This window comes from Thrips palmi, unplaced genomic scaffold (assembly GCF_012932325.1).
Source record: "Thrips palmi isolate BJ-2018 unplaced genomic scaffold, TpBJ-2018v1 HiC_scaffold_3, whole genome shotgun sequence".
Classification (NCBI taxonomy): Eukaryota; Metazoa; Arthropoda; class Insecta; order Thysanoptera; family Thripidae; genus Thrips; species Thrips palmi.
This window is the reverse complement of record NW_023144630.1, coordinates 7,826,933-7,845,572: the sequence shown is the minus strand read 5'-3', so window position 1 is coordinate 7,845,572 and position 18,640 is coordinate 7,826,933. Positions and strand designations below refer to the sequence as shown.

Sequence of the window (18,640 nt, the reverse complement as noted above, 5' to 3'; positions counted from 1 at the left end):
GTTTTTGTCTCTTAATTATGTCTCTGAACTGTGGCTTTTGGTTCTGTCCATGCCAGCTTTCTAACGCTTAATGTAAAAAATTTTGTTTCCTTGTCATGCACAGAACAGCAAGTTTCCAGACTTCCCAAGCAGAGATCCGAGCAGGAATTGCAGGAAATCAGAAACAAAATTCAAAATCTTCCATGTTTCCAAAACCGGCCATTGACAGTAAGCAATCATAACTGAGGTTGATTAATTTGAATGACAAAAAACCTTTATACCTATGTTTTTGTTGCAGGTAGAAATTCTGAAAGACAGAGGAATATTTCTGGACAGTGGAAAAGTGGCAGTATTGCGCCAAGACATGGGAGATGAGCCCTCCAAGCATTATCAAGCTCTGCTCAATTTGGCCCTGGAGCCTCTCAAGGGTGTCGATGGAGTTTCTGTGACTGGAAAGAGGAACTGCGTGGCAGTGCCAAAGGAAATTACAGAGACCCTGCTACGTAAGTACTCTGTGAAAAGTTTGTTGATCAATTTTACACACGAGCAGTGCTTCATTAATGCTTCTTTTTTTGCAGTGTACACAACACAAGTTTTCATGGCACGAGGCGGTGATAGGAACAACATGAATTTTAAAGCATCAAGTAAACTGGCCAATATCTTAAGCAATGCGAAGCAGAAGAAGAGGAGGATTGTTTCTTCCACATCAGCCCCTCGATCTGAACCCTCAACTCCAGTTACTACACGTCATTCAACATCTCAACTTTCTACACCAACATCTCCTAATTCTACACCCACATCTCAAATTTCTAATCCCACACCCACATCTCAAAATTTTATTGCATCCACATCCTCACCACTACCAGGCTCATCCCGCTCCAACACTACTCCTCACTCACCATATTTTGTACAATTAAAGCCAGTTACACCAGATCATCAATACTCACGACCCACCAATTCCCATTCATCCTCCACAGTTCTTTCTTTTTCACAATGGTAATTTCTGAAGTATAAATCGTGATATAAATATTTTCTTTTCTATGTTTGTTAGAAAATTTATAGTTTATTTTTGTTTATTTAAGCATTTCTCTGTGATGGTATCTGTTAAGTTGTTGCTGTTCTCATATATTATATCTATAAATATATTTATAAATGTATTTTGGTTTATGAAAAAAAGGGATAGAAAACTAAAAATAAATACTGAAGTTTACTGCAGTTACTTATATACAAATAATTTTCCCGCTTCACCCTCTCAGAAAATAGAAACAGAGCAAAGAAAATTGAACAGGGATGGGGCTGCGCGCCACGCGGTGTGCGCATGCGCGGTTCGCGCTAGGTTCGGAGAGGGTGGGGGGTCTGGTTGGGGCTTGGAGGCATACCCATCGCGTCCCTTTGGGCACGTCTTCTAGGTATGAGAACTGTAGCGTTGCACCGCTGGGGAGGGCCCTGAGGCCAGGCAATAATTTTGTCGTTTCTTTGGCATAAAAAGTGCCGTTTTAATGACAGCCGAATCGTGCGAAAACGACAAAATTACGAACGATGCGTTAGTCGTGATTTTGTCGTTCTTTTCTCGTGGCCTGATCGTTTCTAAGCCGTTGGTTGACCGTATATTTGTCATACCGAAACGACAAAATAACGCCTGACTTACGTCGTCTCGGGCCATACGGGAAGCAACTGCTACCAAGCTTCTTCTGCTTGTAAGGCCTAGTAGTTTACGGTTTTCAGAGTGCAGTGTAGGAAACATTCAAAGACACACATATAAATTCCTACAAAGAACTGCTCGTTGTAATACAAAGAAAACGAAGTCTTCGCAGCCTACGAAGGAAAACGTTTGCAATACGAACGATTTTGTTAGTAAAACAAAGGAAAAGTCCTTCGCAGGCTGCGAACAAGTTCTTCGTAGGCTTCAAAGGATTTTTCCTTTGGTGTGCAATCATAAAGTGTGCAACCATGAAACATATATTCGCTTCACGAATAAAAAAAATCCTTTCTTGTGGTAATTAATGCTCACCGCGGGCTTGAGCCTCTCGTTGATGAGGCTCGAATACTTCGCGACGAGTCCGGCGACTTCGGCCGTCTCGGACTTCTTGAAGGCGTCGTCGGCGTCGAACCGCGTCGCGACGAGCTTCCGCAGCAGCGCGATGGCGTCATTCACGGCCTTCTTGGAGGCGGCCTCGGAGTACGCGGCCGCTTCGCGTTTGACTGCAGCCTCGAAGCTGGCGTGGAGCTCAGTGCTCAGATCCGTCCACTGCTGCCGCAGGACGCCAGGGAGGGCCTGCCCGACCTTCTCTACGGCGGCCGCGGATGCTTGGAGGGACTGCTCCTGCAAGCGGAACATCCCAGCTCAGAGAGCGAGAGCCAGAAGACAGGCGCGGATTCAGGGGGGAAAGGGCGCACTGAGAATCCAAACGCTATGAGTATAGCGTCAATTGGTGCAATGCAAAAGCATTGCACATGAAGTGCAATGCCTCCCTATTCCCTGCGCTTGGATTCAGAGGGAAGGGGGGGAGGGCTGAAAGTTAGGCAAAATTTGGACCTTGCCCCTATAGGTAGGCAACTTTAACGACATGGCGCCCCCCCTCAACCCGTTTCTGGATCCGCGTCTGACAGAAGACCGGCTCAGGCAGCCGAAACTTGAGGCGCATTTTGAGCTCAATAGCCTCTGAACAGGAATCGAGCCACAGTGTGACCCCATACCAATGGGTTCCTAGTTCGGAGAGGAATCCATTGGTGGGTCAAACGTTTGGTTCGAGTCGCATTTAGCGTTTCTGAAGCTCCAATCTCGTCTCGAGTTTGGCCGTTTGGCCACTGATGTGAAGGGGTATTGACCGCATTGCCACGTGTGATAAATTTGGGTAACCACAGTTTTGCGCCTACCACACATTATCTGTCTGTAGACTGTACCACACTTCGAAGGGCAGTGTAAATATGTGGAAGTCCGCTGAACATACCTCACCCGGAGCAGAGCCAACGAGGCTGGCAACAAGGAGGACTGTCAGAGACCACATCGCGGAAAGTTCTGTAATGCGTTCCTTTGGGTATGGAGACTTGTGGCACTCTCGTCATGGCGAGCGAGCAAATATGTGGTGAGCACTCAAGCCGTGCACCTGTCCACTACCCACTCGCTTCATGTGCACGAAGTAGCTTTCTCAGTAGGACTGCAATTTGTTGACTTTGCACGTTTTTGTGAATCGTATATTATGCCGTTCAATTTTCAGACGTACACACTCAGCAAAGAAAGGGGTCGTCCACATATTACGTAATCACCTAAGGGGGAGGGGGAGGTATAGCTGAGGCTTACGCTTGATTACAGAGGGGAGAGGGGGGTGACCGTTTTGATTACGTAATCATTTTTTAGCCACTTTATGCAATTTCGTTGATCTAAACATATACGGAAATACTGCAGTACACCGACACCAATCGCACTTTCCCATCCTCCAATAGACACATTGACGATTATGCGCATTTATCATTTCGCTAAGAAGCTCTTTTGTCTTGTTTTAGGAGTTTCATAAAAAGAATGAAAATCTTCTCATTAATGTGAACAATCGTCAATACTGTAAAAGCGAATAAAATGGAAAACCCCTAATATTCTTTTCAGTGATCGTTTGCAGACAAGATACACACAAGTTCGGTTGCCGGCAAAGAAGGTTTTACTAGGTCACCGCTCGGCAGCATCATCGATCACACTGTCAGAAAACTCCGTAAAAATACGGAAATTTAACGGAGATTGTCCATTTTTTTTAACGGAGATCTCCGTTTTTTTGAATTATGGATTTTCTCCGTAAAAGTATGGAAGTTACGTATATAAATGAAATAGAAGCCTTACTTATCAAAAAGAACAGACTAATTCACGTTATCGATGGGTTGGGTGACCAACTGATTAGGTGTTCCAAGAGTACGCCTTCCCTAAAGCGACCTCGCCTTTGGGTTTCCGTCCATTCATCCGATCCTAATAGCATGTGGTCAAGTGGATCTTCAAACAGTTTTGGAGAATATCACTTTCGTCTAAAAGGACACTGTTTGCATTAACATCGAAGGTGGAAGGAGGGATGTAAATCGTTAAAATGCGTTTATTTCTGCAAAAATGCGGTTCATCTCCGTAAAAATACGGAAAATCTCCGTAAAAATGCGGAAAATCTCCGTAAAAATATGGAAAATTTACGGAGCCTCCATTCCCAAAATTAGAGTAACTTTCTCCGTAAATTTACGGACTTTTTTTCTGACAGTGCATGGGAAATAATTTCAGGACTGGTCGTCCTCACTACTGCATGGTAAAAACGGTTTCTGGATTGCCCAGGAACTCCCTGGAAATCGATTAAGTCTCGCCCATAGGCTTAAATTATTACTTTTTTTGTCACTCGTACCGTGTTTGGGAACATATATAACCGCTAGATCTGGTCCTCTCATTTAAAAAAAAAATTGTGGATTACGTAATCTTCCGTTGGGGGGGAGGGGGTCGGACCGTTGATTACGTTTGATTACAATGGGGAGGGGGAGGTCAAAAATCCAAAAATCGTGATTACGTAATATGTGGACGACCCCAAAAGAGTGAAAACAGAGACGATTGAGATTTGATTTTCATCGAAAAGCGTCGCACGGGTTTTGGTAGGTTTGCTTTTTTCTTCTTTTTTTTTCTCGTCGTTCGATTTTGGTCGTCATTTATTTTGTAAACCTTTTGACCTTTTCACTGGTAAAACTAAGGCGTACTATTACGCCCTTCGTGAAGCGTCTGTTTGCAGGAGTCAAGCTCCAAAAGTGTTGGACCCTCCGACCGGCACTTCTTGGGCAGTCGGCTAATAAAAACACCCTCTCATCCTATTGTAGAATAAGCTCATTTATGGCATGATTTACATTCAAAGGAATGTGGGCACATTGCTCAAAGGAACGCGACGTTTTGGTACATTCGTTTCAACGTGATGTCGCTCCTGGAATTCCAGGAACGTGTACCATGAGAGTGTACGTAGGCGCGATCTTCTTCAAAAGTTTTCGCGCCCTCGCCAAAGCGAGTTCCTTTACAGTCTAAGCAGTAGGTAACTCGGTTCGGGGTTTGTACACTGGTAAAACTAAAGCGTAGTTGTACGCTGCATTCAAGCGTACAACTACGCTTCAAGGCAATTCCCCCATGCATTTAGATAGGAAGAAAGGAGTGCATGGACCCTTGTACGCTTGAAGAAGGGCGTACTGGCTGTACGCTTCACGAAGGGCGTAATAGTACGCCTTAGTTTTACCAGTGTACTCCTGATCCCCTGCTGAGCACGGCAGCAACGCCGCGCGGCGTTGCTTGAGGAGCGACAAGCGACTGCAGTGGACTGTGTCTGCCGACTGCCGCGCTTGACAACCAGCGGCGGATAGTTTCGATTGTTGATCTGCGCGGGGTTGCCACGCACGCATACCGCTGCGCTCGATCCACGGATCGCCGAATAACCGTCCAGAGTTCCCGCGTTGAGCATCGGTAATAAGAAAGTATTGGGTATTTTCACGAATCCCTAAACCGGAATTCAAAGAACAAAAATAAGAACTGAACACACTTCTGCGCATAGAGAACTTAATTTCGTCGATCTTGTACCGAAAGTAAAGTGAGTGGAATGAGCGAGTGTGGGGAAACCACGAACAGTTTTTTGCCGAGTGCTACGAATTCTTGTTCCGAATAGGGTACTCCAATGAATCTTGAAGCGGAAGGACAAGAACAAAAGTAAGCATTAATAACAGGAAAAGTAGCGATATACATCGGCAACTTTGGCCCGTCCCGTACATTAACAAATGTGTGAATTTCGCCTTTGTTTAACCCTGACGACTTTAAACCAGGGTCTAGGGTCAAAATAGATGTTATTTTCGTCATCAGCGCCCTCAAAAACATAAGGAACAATGCAGAAACTCGAATGAAAAGAAAGTTTAAAATATACCCCACTGGGATTTGAACCCGGGTCCGAACTTCTCCGATTCGTTCGAAAGTGGCACCATTGGTTTTTTCTCGTCGCACCGATTCCGAAAATACCCCTAAATGCCCTGCTAGCTGTATCCGTTGCCGAGATCCTCCTCGACCCCATGTAGACCATGATGCACCTGCAGCAGCGCCCCCGGGGCTCGGATCGGATTTGCTGCCACCGGGCGGTTCTTAGGGTCACCCAAGGAGGCTGCATACCAAATTTGGTCAAGATCGGACCACGGGAAGTCCTCGGACGAACGAACGGACGAACGGACGAACGAACGGACGCACAGCATGCATCATACTATATGCCCGTCCCTCCGTCATTTTTTTACAAAAAATAAACGGGACGGGCCAAAAACAGCTTCAGCGCATGCGTAAACGTTTCCCCGCCACACGGTGCGCATGCGCAGAAGCTCTTTTTAGGGCTCACTTTTTTTCTTGTTCTTCCGTTTCAAGATTCATTGGAGTACCCTGTTATTAGTCTATAAGCAGCTTTTCCTCACAGCGTCGGATTTTTAAGGGTTGTGCGGCTCGCAGTCACATCCGCACACTTAAAATCCCGTAGGGGTAAACTCTTGCGTAATACCCTGACTGAATCCGTGTATCACGCCCAACACTGTGCGAAAAAACCACAGTGAATCCCGTTAATTTGTTTGGGGGTCGTCCACATATTACGTAATCACGATTTTTGGATTTTTGACCTCCCCCTCCCCATTGTAATCAAACGTAATCAACGGTCCGACCCCCTCCCCCCCCAACGGAAGATTACGTAATCCACAATTTTTTTTTTAAATGAGAGGACCAGATCTAGCGGTTATATATGTTCCCAAACACGGTACGAGTGACAAAAAAAGTAATAATTTAAGCCTATGGGCGAGACTTAATCGATTTCCAGGGAGTTCCTGGGCAATCCAGAAACCGTTTTTACCATGCAGTAGTGAGGACGACCAGTCCTGAAATTATTTCCCATGCACTGTCAGAAAAAAAGTCCGTAAATTTACGGAGAAAGTTACTCTAATTTTGGGAATGGAGGCTCCGTAAATTTTCCATATTTTTACGGAGATTTTCCGCATTTTTACGGAGATTTTCCGTATTTTTACGGAGATGAACCGCATTTTTGCAGAAATAAACGCATTTTAACGATTTACATCCCTCCTTCCACCTTCGATGTTAATGCAAACAGTGTCCTTTTAGACGAAAGTGATATTCTCCAAAACTGTTTGAAGATCCACTTGACCACATGCTATTAGGATCGGATGAATGGACGGAAACCCAAAGGCGAGGTCGCTTTAGGGAAGGCGTACTCTTGGAACACCTAATCAGTTGGTCACCCAACCCATCGATAACGTGAATTAGTCTGTTCTTTTTGATAAGTAAGGCTTCTATTTCATTTATATACGTAACTTCCATACTTTTACGGAGAAAATCCATAATTCAAAAAAACGGAGATCTCCGTTAAAAAAAATGGACAATCTCCGTTAAATTTCCGTATTTTTACGGAGTTTTCTGACAGTGTGATCGATGATGCTGCCGAGCGGTGACCTAGTAAAACCTTCTTTGCCGGCAACCGAACTTGTGTGTATCTTGTCTGCAAACGATCACTGAAAAGAATATTAGGGGTTTTCCATTTTATTCGCTTTTACAGTATTGACGATTGTTCACATTAATGAGAAGATTTTCATTCTTTTTATGAAACTCCTAAAACAAGACAAAAGAGCTTCTTAGCGAAATGATAAATGCGCATAATCGTCAATGTGTCTATTGGAGGATGGGAAAGTGCGATTGGTGTCGGTGTACTGCAGTATTTCCGTATATGTTTAGATCAACGAAATTGCATAAAGTGGCTAAAAAATGATTACGTAATCAAAACGGTCACCCCCCTCTCCCCTCTGTAATCAAGCGTAAGCCTCAGCTATACCTCCCCCTCCCCCTTAGGTGATTACGTAATATGTGGACGACCCCTTGCCGGGATTTACTGTAGTTCAGAACACAGGATTTTCTGTGCCTGTCTACAGTATTTACTGTACCTGGTACAGGATATTCAGTACTCCACTCCTGTGGTACAGTAAGTCCCGTACAAAGTACAGTAGATCCCGTAAAAAAGCACAGTAAATCCTGTACTCTGAACTACAGTGACAGCTGTACTAATCACTACAGGATTTACTGTGATTTTTTCCCACAGTGAAGTCAAGTGAACGTACTACCGTGTTTGGTGAAATGTGCCAAATTTTGGCATTTCAGTGCCGTAACACACGTGTAATATCCCCATATTACGCAAACGACTTTGTTTGTTCAACAAACTATTTTGTTTGTAATAAGAACGGTTTTATGTGCAGTAGAAATGAATCCTTCGCAGGCTCCAAGGAAGCTCTCTGCAGGCTCCCCAAATCCCTGAAGTATCTGTTTCTTGAGTTGGAGTCTTGTTCTTTTCCTCTTTCAGTGCGCCCAATGCTGAGAATCTGACCGCCTATTCTGCTGTCTACGTTTAGTCCTGACGTTCTGTCTTTGGCAATGGCATCTAACCAGGATTCACGTAAGTATTAACTTTTTTCCTCCAAGCAGCTCGTACACTGTGGGCCTCGTATTGAGATTTTTATCATTGAAGACGAAGGCCCTTCTTAAATTTACTGAAAATCGTTGTGAAAAACAAGGAATCGTTGTGAAAAACAAGGAATCTTGTGAAAATATCAGGAATCGCCCTGAGTATACACTGGTGAAAGTAAAGCGTAGTTCCACGCTTTCAAGCGTACAATTACTTTTCAAGACTGTACGCCCTTCTTGAAGCGTACAACGCTTCAAGGCAACACTGAAAACTTAACTCGTCACTTGATGACATTTTCAAGGCTAATTTTCCTTACAACAATGTCATCAAAGCATGAGACACTTCCACCAGCGCCGAGTGGAGAAAAAGAAGAATAACAAAAGCCGGAAACAGTCCATAAAAGTCGCTAATTTTTTCATATTATGGGTTTAGTTGGGTTCTAAAAATTGTTAGAAGTCAAAGACGAGTTTCATGATTTTATACCACCCAAACCTTTAAATAAGACGATTATGGGAACTGGTTCCGGTACAATTTATTCCTCTTGTTCTTCTTTGGGCGTTCTGATGGATCGCACTGCAAAAAAAATCCATCTTAATTTTAAGAAACTAGTTTGTGAAGCAGTTTACAAAGATTTTTTGCTATTAAAAGTAAGAAACTTTCTCCTCTTAAAACTAATGACCAAGTTTTTAAAATTCATAGATCATGGTTTATTAAAATTCATAAACATTTGACTAAAGTGGGAGAAAAGAACGTCTATATTGACGTCCGATTTCGAGTGTGGATGTCAGAATTCTGAAGTGCATCTCACTTCGTGTCACATAGCAGTGTCGGTTGTCAAAAAATAGTCGGAGCACGACGGCCATAGAATTGTATGTCTTCCATCTTCCGACTGTGCCTCAGCGGAGGAGGTGCCTGGACCTAACCTAATGGCCGACAGCAGACGCCAGCGAGTGGCAACATGGTTATGCGTTTTACTCAACTCCAGTGGAATATTTTGTTAAAAAATTTCAGCTAGCGGCTAGAGAAGACATTTACTAAGGCAATAGATGGTATCATTTGGCAAAAGAAGTTCTTTTAGAAATACAAATAGGAAATACTTATTCGGGAACGGACACGGCGCTCTAAGCGCCACCTAGCGGCAGGTCTGTGAAACCTGACCTTGAACCCAGCGGCTGACTGTGGGCCATACCGTGTGAGAAGTGGCTTGTCGACAGTTTGCGTGAAGTAATCAAACTAAACCTTCGGTTTACGTTGAATGTTACAGCTATCACTGAAGCGTTCAACTTTAACTTCAATCATTTAGTTTCAGAAATCTGGTTATGAAAAGTCATCAGTCATGAGGATTTTAAGAAACCAATTTTTACTTTTGGCAGGCAATCTTAATTTTGACAACCCTGTTCCTAAGTTTTAAAAGTGGTTTTAAAATTTACCAACTATTTATTACTTTTCATTTTAGTTTTGGTAAATGTAATAAAGTATAGCACTTTTCACAAACTTTTCTGAGTTTTCATATCATTTCAAAATGTTATTAAATTTAAGACATTTTCATGTCTTAAATTTCAGAATTTTTTTTGCAGTGGAAGTGTCTATTGATGACATTGTTGTCACGCCCATGCAACACTTAAGTATAGGAGCTTTGATGAAAAGGTCATCAATTTGTGATGGGACTGTCATCATTTGAAAGTGATGAAAATATCATCCACGTTTTTGTCATAAAGTGACAACAAAGACGCGTCCTTATAGAGTAACCCTAACCGCTGGAGTAGATCTAAGACAATCCTAACACTTTCAGGCACCTCTGCAGGTACGTACGTAGGATAGTTCTAAATCTGCACTGACCTTTAGGGTTGTCTTGGATCTGCTTTGTCAGTTGTCTTGGATCTGCTCTTACACTTGCGATTATTCTATTAGGACGCGTCAAAGTGCTCTCAGTGTTTGCGCCGTCATTCCAGGTCGAGGGGCAAACAACTTCGTCAAAATTTGTACACCGTTGTTTCACGTTTCATAGATCATATTTCAACGTTATTTTTTGGGTATTTCAACGTTATTTCTTGGGTATTTCAACGTTATTTCGCATTATTTCACGTTATTTCGCGTTATTTCACGATACTTCACCGTTATTTCACCGTAATTTCAACGTTATTTCACCATTATTTCACGTTATTTCACCGTTATTTCACCGTTATTTCACGTTATTTCAAGGAAAATGTACACCCAAATTCAAGTTGTCTGCTCTCGTTCCAGGTTTCTTGCGGTGGCACTGCTCCGTGTGCGGCAAGCCGGACGCGCTGGGCTGCAAGCGCTGCCAGCTGGACTTCTACTGCGGCCCGGAGCACCAGCGCAAGGACTGGCCGCGCCACAAACTGAGCTGCGGCGCCGTGGCCGTCGTCGACGGCTTCCTGGAGGCGACCCGCGACCTCCCTGCCGGCACCCGCATCGTCAGGGAGGTGCCCGCCGTCATCTCCCCGGCGCAATCCGTCAAGCAAGGATTTGTGAGTACCCGAGTTACCGAGGGGGCCACACTGTGCAAAAAAACCACAGTGAATCCCGTTAATTTTTTTTGCCAGGATTTACTGTAGGTCAGAACACAGGACTTACTGTGCCTGGCTACAGTATTTACTGTACCTGGTACAGGATATTCCGTACTCCACTCCTGTGGTACAGTAAATCCCGTACAAAGTACAGTAAATCCTGTACTCTGAACTACAGTGACAGCTGTACTAACCACTACAGGATTTACTGTATTTTTTTCCGACAGTGCACCACCCCCGTAATCCTGTGTACTAATTGGCTGGTAATCTCCGGTAGTCCATGCCGTAATCACGTAATCTTCGACAAAATTCTGTCATTTCGCATTTTTCAACGTTTTTAAGCCATTTTCAAACGTTTTTGACCCATTTTTCAATTGTTTTGAACCAACTTTTTAAAATTTCTGGGAAATTTCCCTTATTCCCACAATCTTGTGTACGCCTGGAATGAGAGTGGTGGCCCCCTCGCATGTTACTCAATATACTGTGTACATAGTACACGTTTGGGTGCACTGCACTCTCATACACTCTCAGACTCGTACTGACCTTTTCCTTCCGATTATTTACTTTTTCTCATTTGCTTACTTAGTTTTTTAAGCCGCAGTTATAAGTAGTATTTCGTTTGTAACCATGTACAATATTGTTCACCATAAAGACTAAAGTGTCATCAATTGACTATTTTTTAAGTCAATTGCGTATTGACTCTTTGTCAATAGCAAACTGACTTTGACTCAATATAACGAACGGTGCCAAAAACTCTCTAGGCTAACAAAGGACAAAAAGTCAATAACAGTCTGAGAGTGTTTTTTCTGTACCCGATTACATGAAGTCTTATGGGACTAGCTCGGACGGTTCGTACCCTTTTCCGTACTTCCGTACCATTTCCATCTGTACATTTTCCGTTCAAAAGTACGGAATTTTTTACACTGATTGAAGGCATGCTTTAATTTTCTTCGTAGTCCTTTTTTTCTCTTAAGAGTGAACGTTACGTTTGTACGTTCCGTACTTCCGCACCATTTCCATCTGTACATTTTCCGTTCAAAAGTACGGATTTTTTTTTTTACTGTGATTGAAGGCATGCTTTAATTTTCTTCGTAGTCGTCTTCTTTTTCCTTTTTAAGGTGATGTTTGTCCGCAGATGCTGTGCGTTGGCTGCTGCGGCGAGATGGGCCCTGCCGGCGACTGCACTCCGCAGTGCGCGGGCTGCGGACTGCCGCGGTGCCGCCCCGACTGCGACCACGACGACGAGCACAATGCCGAGTGCGGCGAGCTGCAACGAGCCAACTTCAAAGTGGCTAGGGGTGAGTTACACACTTGGACACTGTGAAAATTTGAGTCGTCACTATGCATTCGTTTCCAAAATGCATCTGTTCGTTGACGTTATGTATCTATTTGTGTACAATTTGCATCTGTTTATTTACAATTTGCATTTTGTTTACATTATGCATCTATTTGTTTACAACATACATCTGTTTGTTTGCAATATGCATCTGTTTAGATGATCTGGAGTGGCTCGGTGCGCCTGTGTGGAACGGTCTCGCGGTTTTGCGAACTTATCTGTGGGCGCTCAAGAAGCCCGCCGTGGAAGACAGCCTTGTGAGGACCTTGAACCGCGACTTGACGGCTCTGGAGGTAGGTCACTGTCAAAAAGAAATTTCGGCTTCAGCCTTTTAATATTTTGCCTTCTGTAGGAAGTACAGTGTTTAATGGCACCTCGGAGCACAGTTTCATCGCTGTGCTCTGTACAGCGAATTTGATGTCATTTAACCTTTTATAACACAATCACTGGTTAAATAACGTAGTTACCCTAAGGCAACACTATTAATAAGTTATATTGATTGTTAAAAGGCAACACATTCGAATTCTAGAAACTTGTACTTTGAAAAAAAAGCATTAAAACTTGCGAGTTATAATTTTGACAATTAAGGTAACGTTAAGGTCTGATTTGAGATAAGTTAAGAATCCATACCTTCTAATTACCCCGAAATTCTCATTTATCACCCCGGCTTGCGTTTTCTGCCGGCTCTGCCTGGCCCCTTGTCACGTCCTCCACTCTGGTAAAGTAAACAAAAAAGTTTTTGATCTTTTTCTTTAAATCTCTTATCCATGTTGGGTTTGTCTTTGGTTGCAGCCGCTGGCTGGGTACTGGGCACACGCTAAGGACTGGCTGCTGAATCAGGCCGGGATGTCGTGGTTGCCCGAGGACAAGCTGCGTCGGGCGTTCCAGCTGGTGGCGGGCTGCAGCATCGCCTGCGACACGGAGTACTGGGCTCTGAGGAAGGACGGCACCAGGGGGGTGAGAAGCACAGTGGGCCAGAAGACCGGTGGAGGCGGCCAAATTCCCAGACGCGTTTTGAGCTCCAGATAAATGGGACTCGAATCGAACTTGTGACCCCACCTATGGATTCCTCGCTCCGAGAGCAATCCATTGGTGGGGTCACATGGTTGGCTCCAGTCCTATTTAGCGACGCTGGAGCTCTAAGCGCAACAGGGGTTTCGACCGCCTCCACACAGTGGGCCAGAAGATCGGTGGAGGCGGCCAAAACTCTAGACGCGTTTTGAGCTCCAGAGTCGTAAATAGGACTCGAACCGAACGTGTGACCCCATCAATGGATTGCTCAATGGATTGCTCTTCGGACGAGGAATCCATTGGTGGGGTCACACGTTCGATTCAAGTCCCTTAAAGCGACTCTGGAGCTCAAAACGCGTGTAGAGTTTTGCCCGCCTCCACCGGTCTTCTGGCCCACTGTGCTCCACCGGCTGTCTGGCTCAGAAATTTCCGATCTTATTGCTCTGGGCTCCTATGTGGTTGCAGATACGGGCACTGTACGTGAGCAGGGCGCGCACTGAGCAGTCGTGCCAGCCGAGCCTGTTCTGCGTGGGCATGGACTCCTGCTGCATGGAGCAGGCCCTGCTCACCACGCGCGCCGTGCGTCGCGGCGAACGCCTCTCGACGGACCATCGCGACGACCCCCTGCAGTGTGCCGCGGAGCGCCGCCTGGCGGCCGACCACCTCCAGCTGGCCTGCTCGTGCGGCGCGTGCGTCGACCCCACCCGCCTGGGCACGCACCTGGACTCGCTGGCCTGCATGCACTGCCAGGGTGGGTGCACACAGTGGGCCAGAAGACCGGTGCACGGTAAAAACGGTTCCTGGTTTACCCAGGAACTGCCTGGAAATCGCCTATGTCCCCGCCATAGGCGTCCTGGGAAAACCAGGTACCGTTTTTTACCGTGTGGAGGCGGTCGAAACCCCAGACGCGTTTTGAGCTCGAGAGTCGCGAAATGGGACTCGAACAGAACGTGTGACCGGCCGCGCGGGAGAATCTGCAGTCCGAATTGTACCCAGGAACTGATGTCACACTATGCTTTAAAGTGAATAAGGAGGGTAGTTGTAGTGTGGCTCAATTGTTCTAAAAGTGTTCACAAATGTGCTTTTTTGTGTGTTGAATGAAGTATGCATCGGGTACAGTCTAACTGCAGATGACCGGCTGCAGTTCGAGTGCGGTTAAAATACAGTTTAAGTACACTTAACTGTACTTGAACTGTGCTCTAACTGTCGAAAAACTAGTAGTTTTTTAGGACCTTTTCAGTTTCAACTGCAGTTTGGCGGACAGTTCACAACAGTTTTGACAAAAATTCGGCTTTGCCATAAAAATTCAAAATTTTTTATTTCCAGCCTTATGTTACCTCCCTCACTCCCTCCCTCCCTCTCGTTTTTTTTTTTTTTTTTTTTTTTTTGAGTTGTTGTTGAAGCTTGTCAGTCAGTAGTCGAACCCGGGACACAGGGTTGTCAGACCGCAACGCTGCCAACTGCGCTACGGAGACGTGTGAGGGTCTGGCGCCAGCGCGGGCGATGCCACTGGGCATGCCCGCGCGCTCAGGTAGACGAGGGATTCCCGCCACTCCGCGCTCGGCGCGCTCCACTCCACGAGGAATTTTCCCGTCATTTGCCGAGACAAGCTGATCTGGAAGCAGCGCGGAGCTTCACTCGGTGAAATTTAGAACATTAGAATCATTCCAAGGCCGTGACGCGAAAGGGCATTCAGGGTGAAGTTGGAAGTACTCTTTGACTTCTATAGTAATGAACTTTAATTGTAGTTTTTGACTGCATTCCCAATTGACCCCGGGACTGCATATGTCATACACTTTTCTTTACTCTCCATGTGTAAGCAAAGAGCAAATTAGAAGTATATTTGTCACGGCATTTGGATTTGGAAATAAGTTGAACTTTGACTGTGGTTTGAACTACATTCTGGACTGCCAAAGCACACTGCAGTTGGATCTGGCAACAAAAATGCAGTTGGAGGACAGTTTCTGTCCACTTTAAAGCACATAATTGACTGCAGCCAGCTATACAGAACTGATGGCACTTTAAATGCAATTTAAGGGCAGTAAAGAACTGCAAAAAGGAACTGCAGATGAGCCACTGCAGTTTCAAATACAGTTTGACTACTGATCCTTTCGCGATCCATTGGTGGGGTTACGCGTTTCGTTCGACTCCTGTTACGCGACTCTGGAGTTTTGAACGCGGCTCGAGTCACGGTAAATGGCTCCAGCCAAATTGGCACACCAAAATTCTCCTAAAACTGAAAACTCACAGAAATTCATTTAAATTTTGTGAAATTTTTCTCAAAATGTAGCAGTTGTCTGCTGGCCGCCACCTAAAGGCCCTTATGCGCCGGACGGTTGCGGCCTAAACGCCGTGTTCAGATGGTCTCGCCGTTTTGTGGCGAGACTTTTGTGTCTGACCGTTTTGTGGCGAGACTTTTTTGCGAGGGGGCAACCACTTTGGATGTTTGGGGACACAAGATTTCTTAAGGCTAAAGATTTCGTCGGATTTTGCAAGATTTTAACCGTTATTCCGCCCAAAATTAGCTTGTTTTTGGCCTTTTGGGGTTCAAGATTTCAGATTTCCCAGAGATTTCTAGCGCTAAGGGGGCGCCAGATTTCTAGAGTGGTTGCCCCGCCTCGCTTTTTTGTCTGACCAAATTTTGGCGAGACTTTCAGGTCTGACCAAAACTTGGTGAGGACTTAAATGTCTCGCCATATTTTGGCGCGAAGTCTTTCCATCCAAATTACAGTGCATGCTTGCACTGTAAAAAATTCCGTACTTTTGTACGGAAATGGTACTGAAAAATATAGTACGGAGGTACGGAGAAAAGTACGGAACGTTCCGTACTTGCTCCATATGAACCCATGTAAATGGGTACGGAAAAAAGGTACGGAACGTTCCGTAGTTGGCAAGTACGGACGTTCCAGGCAAATTATTGACCAGACATGTTCCGTACTTTTTCCGTACTTTTTTCTCACAGTGTGCTTCACTGTCCGCAGGCCTGGTGGTGCCGCTGCCGGTGCCCGCCGACGCCCCCTACGGCCCCAGCGAGCGGGGCGGCCGCTGCAACGGCTGCGGCCGCGAGTCCTCCGCGTCGGACATGGCGTCGGCGTCCCTGACAGTGGAGGTGGAGCTGGCCAAGCTGGAGCGCTGCGCGCCGCCCTCGCGCGGCCCCGCACCCTGGGAAGCGTTCCTCCGCAAGCACCTGCGTCCCAAGGGCCCCCTGCACCCCACGCACCTGCTGGCCCTCAAGGCCTCCAGGCGCCTCGCCACCGCCATGGCCGCCGTGCTGTGCAACATGGGCCGCGAGCACACGCAAGGTACGCACCCACTGTAAAATATTCCTTACTTTCGTACGGAAACGGTACAGAACACACTAAATTCTTATGGACTTTTTTATGCATAGTTATGCATGCGCAGAAACGTCCATATGTTATGCATAATATTATGCATCACTGTGTACATTTTATGCAGGAAGACGCATAAAAAGAACACAGTGATGCATAATTTTTTACATACCTTAAGGACGTTTCTGCGCATGCATAACTATGCATAAAAAATGCGTCCTTATGCATTTAAAAAGTCCATAAGAATTTAGTGTGAAAAATATAGTACGTTCCGTACCTACTCCATATGTACCCATGTAAATGGGTACGGAAAAAAGGTACGGAACGTTCCGTAGTTGGCAAGTACGGGCGTTCCAGGCAAATCATTGACCAGACATGTTCCGCACTTTTTCCGTACTGTTTGCTCACAGTGCTGCACTGAAAAACCAAACGTGGTCCTGACCGCACCACTTGCCAGTCTTCTGCCCCACTGGGCGTTGGTCACAGTGCTCACATTCTCTGTTTGTGTACTTTGAACGTCCACTATTGTAGCTTAATTTGTACAAACGAAAGCTATGTACAACTGTTTACGTATATTAGGGACAATATTTCCGTTTTGTGCTTAAGTTTTTATAAAACTGTCCTAATTCATGTGTACATAACTGGAGGGATGAATCACTCCGCGTTCTGGTGTACACATGAGTACGGGTGTGCACACCTTACAAAACTCAAAAATTTCACATTTTTATGCGTTTAAAGTACAGGCTCATTTTGTACTCACGAGGACACCAGTGATTCACCCCTCGACATAGCTTTCCTATGTACAAATATGGCCACAGTTATGGACAAAGAGTCCATAGAAATTACGTGTGCAACCGTGCTCTTTGCAGAGGAGATGCGTCGCTGGGAGCGCACCCTGCGCGTCCTGCTGAAGACCCTGGAGGTGTTGCGGCCCGGCCTGAGCTGCCACAGGAACAACGTGCTGATCCCGCTGGCCCAGCTGCAGCTGCTGCGCGCCATTCACCTCAACAAGGACGACAAGCCGCTCGCCGTGTGCCGGGTGAGTGTCCCACAGTGGGCCAGAAGACCGGTGGAGGCGGCCAAAACTCTAGACGCGTTTTGAGCTCCAGAGTCGCTATGCAGGACTCGAACCAAGCGTGTGACCCCACTGATGAATTCCTCGTTCGGAGAGCAATCCACGTTCGGTCTTCAATGAGGAAAATTTGGGGCATTTTAGCTAAACTACACTCTGCGGTTTATGTCTCTCCACACCTGGCGCAACCGGTTGACTGCTGGCACGGCACGTTGCAATTTCAAAGTTCGTAAATCATCAAAGATTTGTTGTTTCGATTTCAGGCTCCGCTGGTTGAAGCTCAAGCCTTCATCGCTGAGCTGGCGCTGGCGTTGAACTTCTACAAGGAAGGCGCGGAGGGGCTGAAAAAACTCCGCTTCTTCGAGTCGCTGTGCGTTCGCTTATTGAATGGCGCATCCCCTTTGGACTTCTTAGTGGACGGAACGGTATCTCAGGATATGTTGGATAGCAGCAGTGACAGCGACTAGAGTGTTTAGGAAAGCTGTGACCTGCACATGAATTTGTTGGTCAAATCTTTGTTTTGTTTCTGTGGGATGTTCGATCGCAGACTTTCTCCTGCGAATTGTAAAGCCAATGTTTATTCAATTGTAACTCACCTAGGAGATAAAGACCATTAGATTACTTCTACATTATTTAGAAGACTTTATAAGACTCATTATTTAGAGTCTCAGGGTACTTCAAGCTCTTCGCGAAGAAACCGCTCCCAGCTTTGTATTTAAACCACCGGTTCCTGTAGAGACTTGTAATAGTAGGATTTTTTTCAGCTTTAATTAAATGAGACTATTATTGGAACAAATTTTTTGCAGCCTATTATCCCTGAAATGTTCACGTTCCAACGGTTGTCATGTCAGATTTTCCCAAACACCGCTGTGCGCGCGTTACCGGAGACATTCCCTCTTTCATTCCTA

The 18,640-nt window shown here is 45.5% G+C and overlaps 2 protein-coding genes across 7 annotated transcripts in view; one reads left to right on the top strand and one right to left on the bottom strand.

Moving 5' to 3' along the window:
- Positions 1-3,064, bottom strand: part of LOC117648190 — a 17,740-nt gene extending 14,676 nt beyond the window's left edge. The window contains exons 1-2 of the mRNA XM_034390529.1: positions 2,931-3,064; positions 1,991-2,302 (exon numbers count right to left, since the gene is read on the bottom strand). Of these exons, the coding sequence (XP_034246420.1) occupies positions 1,991-2,302; positions 2,931-2,987 (369 nt within the window). The 5' untranslated portion in view covers positions 2,988-3,064. The remainder of the gene's footprint in view (positions 1-1,990; positions 2,303-2,930) is intronic.
- LOC117648173 lies at positions 3,047-18,528 on the top strand. Of its 6 annotated transcripts, XM_034390466.1 has the most exons (11): positions 4,992-5,012; positions 5,214-5,434; positions 8,352-8,444; positions 10,698-10,945; positions 12,120-12,282; positions 12,480-12,613; positions 13,113-13,277; positions 13,797-14,082; positions 16,313-16,633; positions 17,530-17,699; positions 17,996-18,528. In XM_034390466.1, exons 3-11 carry the CDS (start codon positions 8,423-8,425, stop codon positions 18,197-18,199), a joined length of 1,713 nt encoding a protein of 570 aa, XP_034246357.1. In that variant the 5' UTR covers positions 4,992-5,012; positions 5,214-5,434; positions 8,352-8,422; the 3' UTR covers positions 18,200-18,528. The 6 variants fall into 6 exon arrangements, with proteins under 6 accessions (XP_034246362.1, XP_034246357.1, XP_034246359.1 ...); XM_034390471.1 differs by lacking the exons at positions 4,992-5,012; positions 5,214-5,434 and adding an exon at positions 3,047-3,065; XM_034390468.1 differs by lacking the exons at positions 4,992-5,012; positions 5,214-5,434 and adding an exon at positions 5,443-5,558.
- The last annotated feature ends 112 nt before the right edge of the window (positions 18,529-18,640 follow it).

What these genes read in the sequence shown, in the direction of transcription:
- LOC117648173 (XM_034390471.1), top strand. Translation starts at nt 8,423, where the DNA reads ATGGCATCTAACCAGGATTCAC. An exon ending in GGCATCTAACCAGGATTCAC is followed by an intron (nt 8,445 to 10,697) that starts GTAAGTATTAAC and finishes CTCTCGTTCCAG; the next exon opens with GTTTCTTGCGGTGGCACTGC. An exon ending in GCGACTTGACGGCTCTGGAG is followed by an intron (nt 12,614 to 13,112) that starts GTAGGTCACTGT and finishes CTTTGGTTGCAG; the next exon opens with CCGCTGGCTGGGTACTGGGC.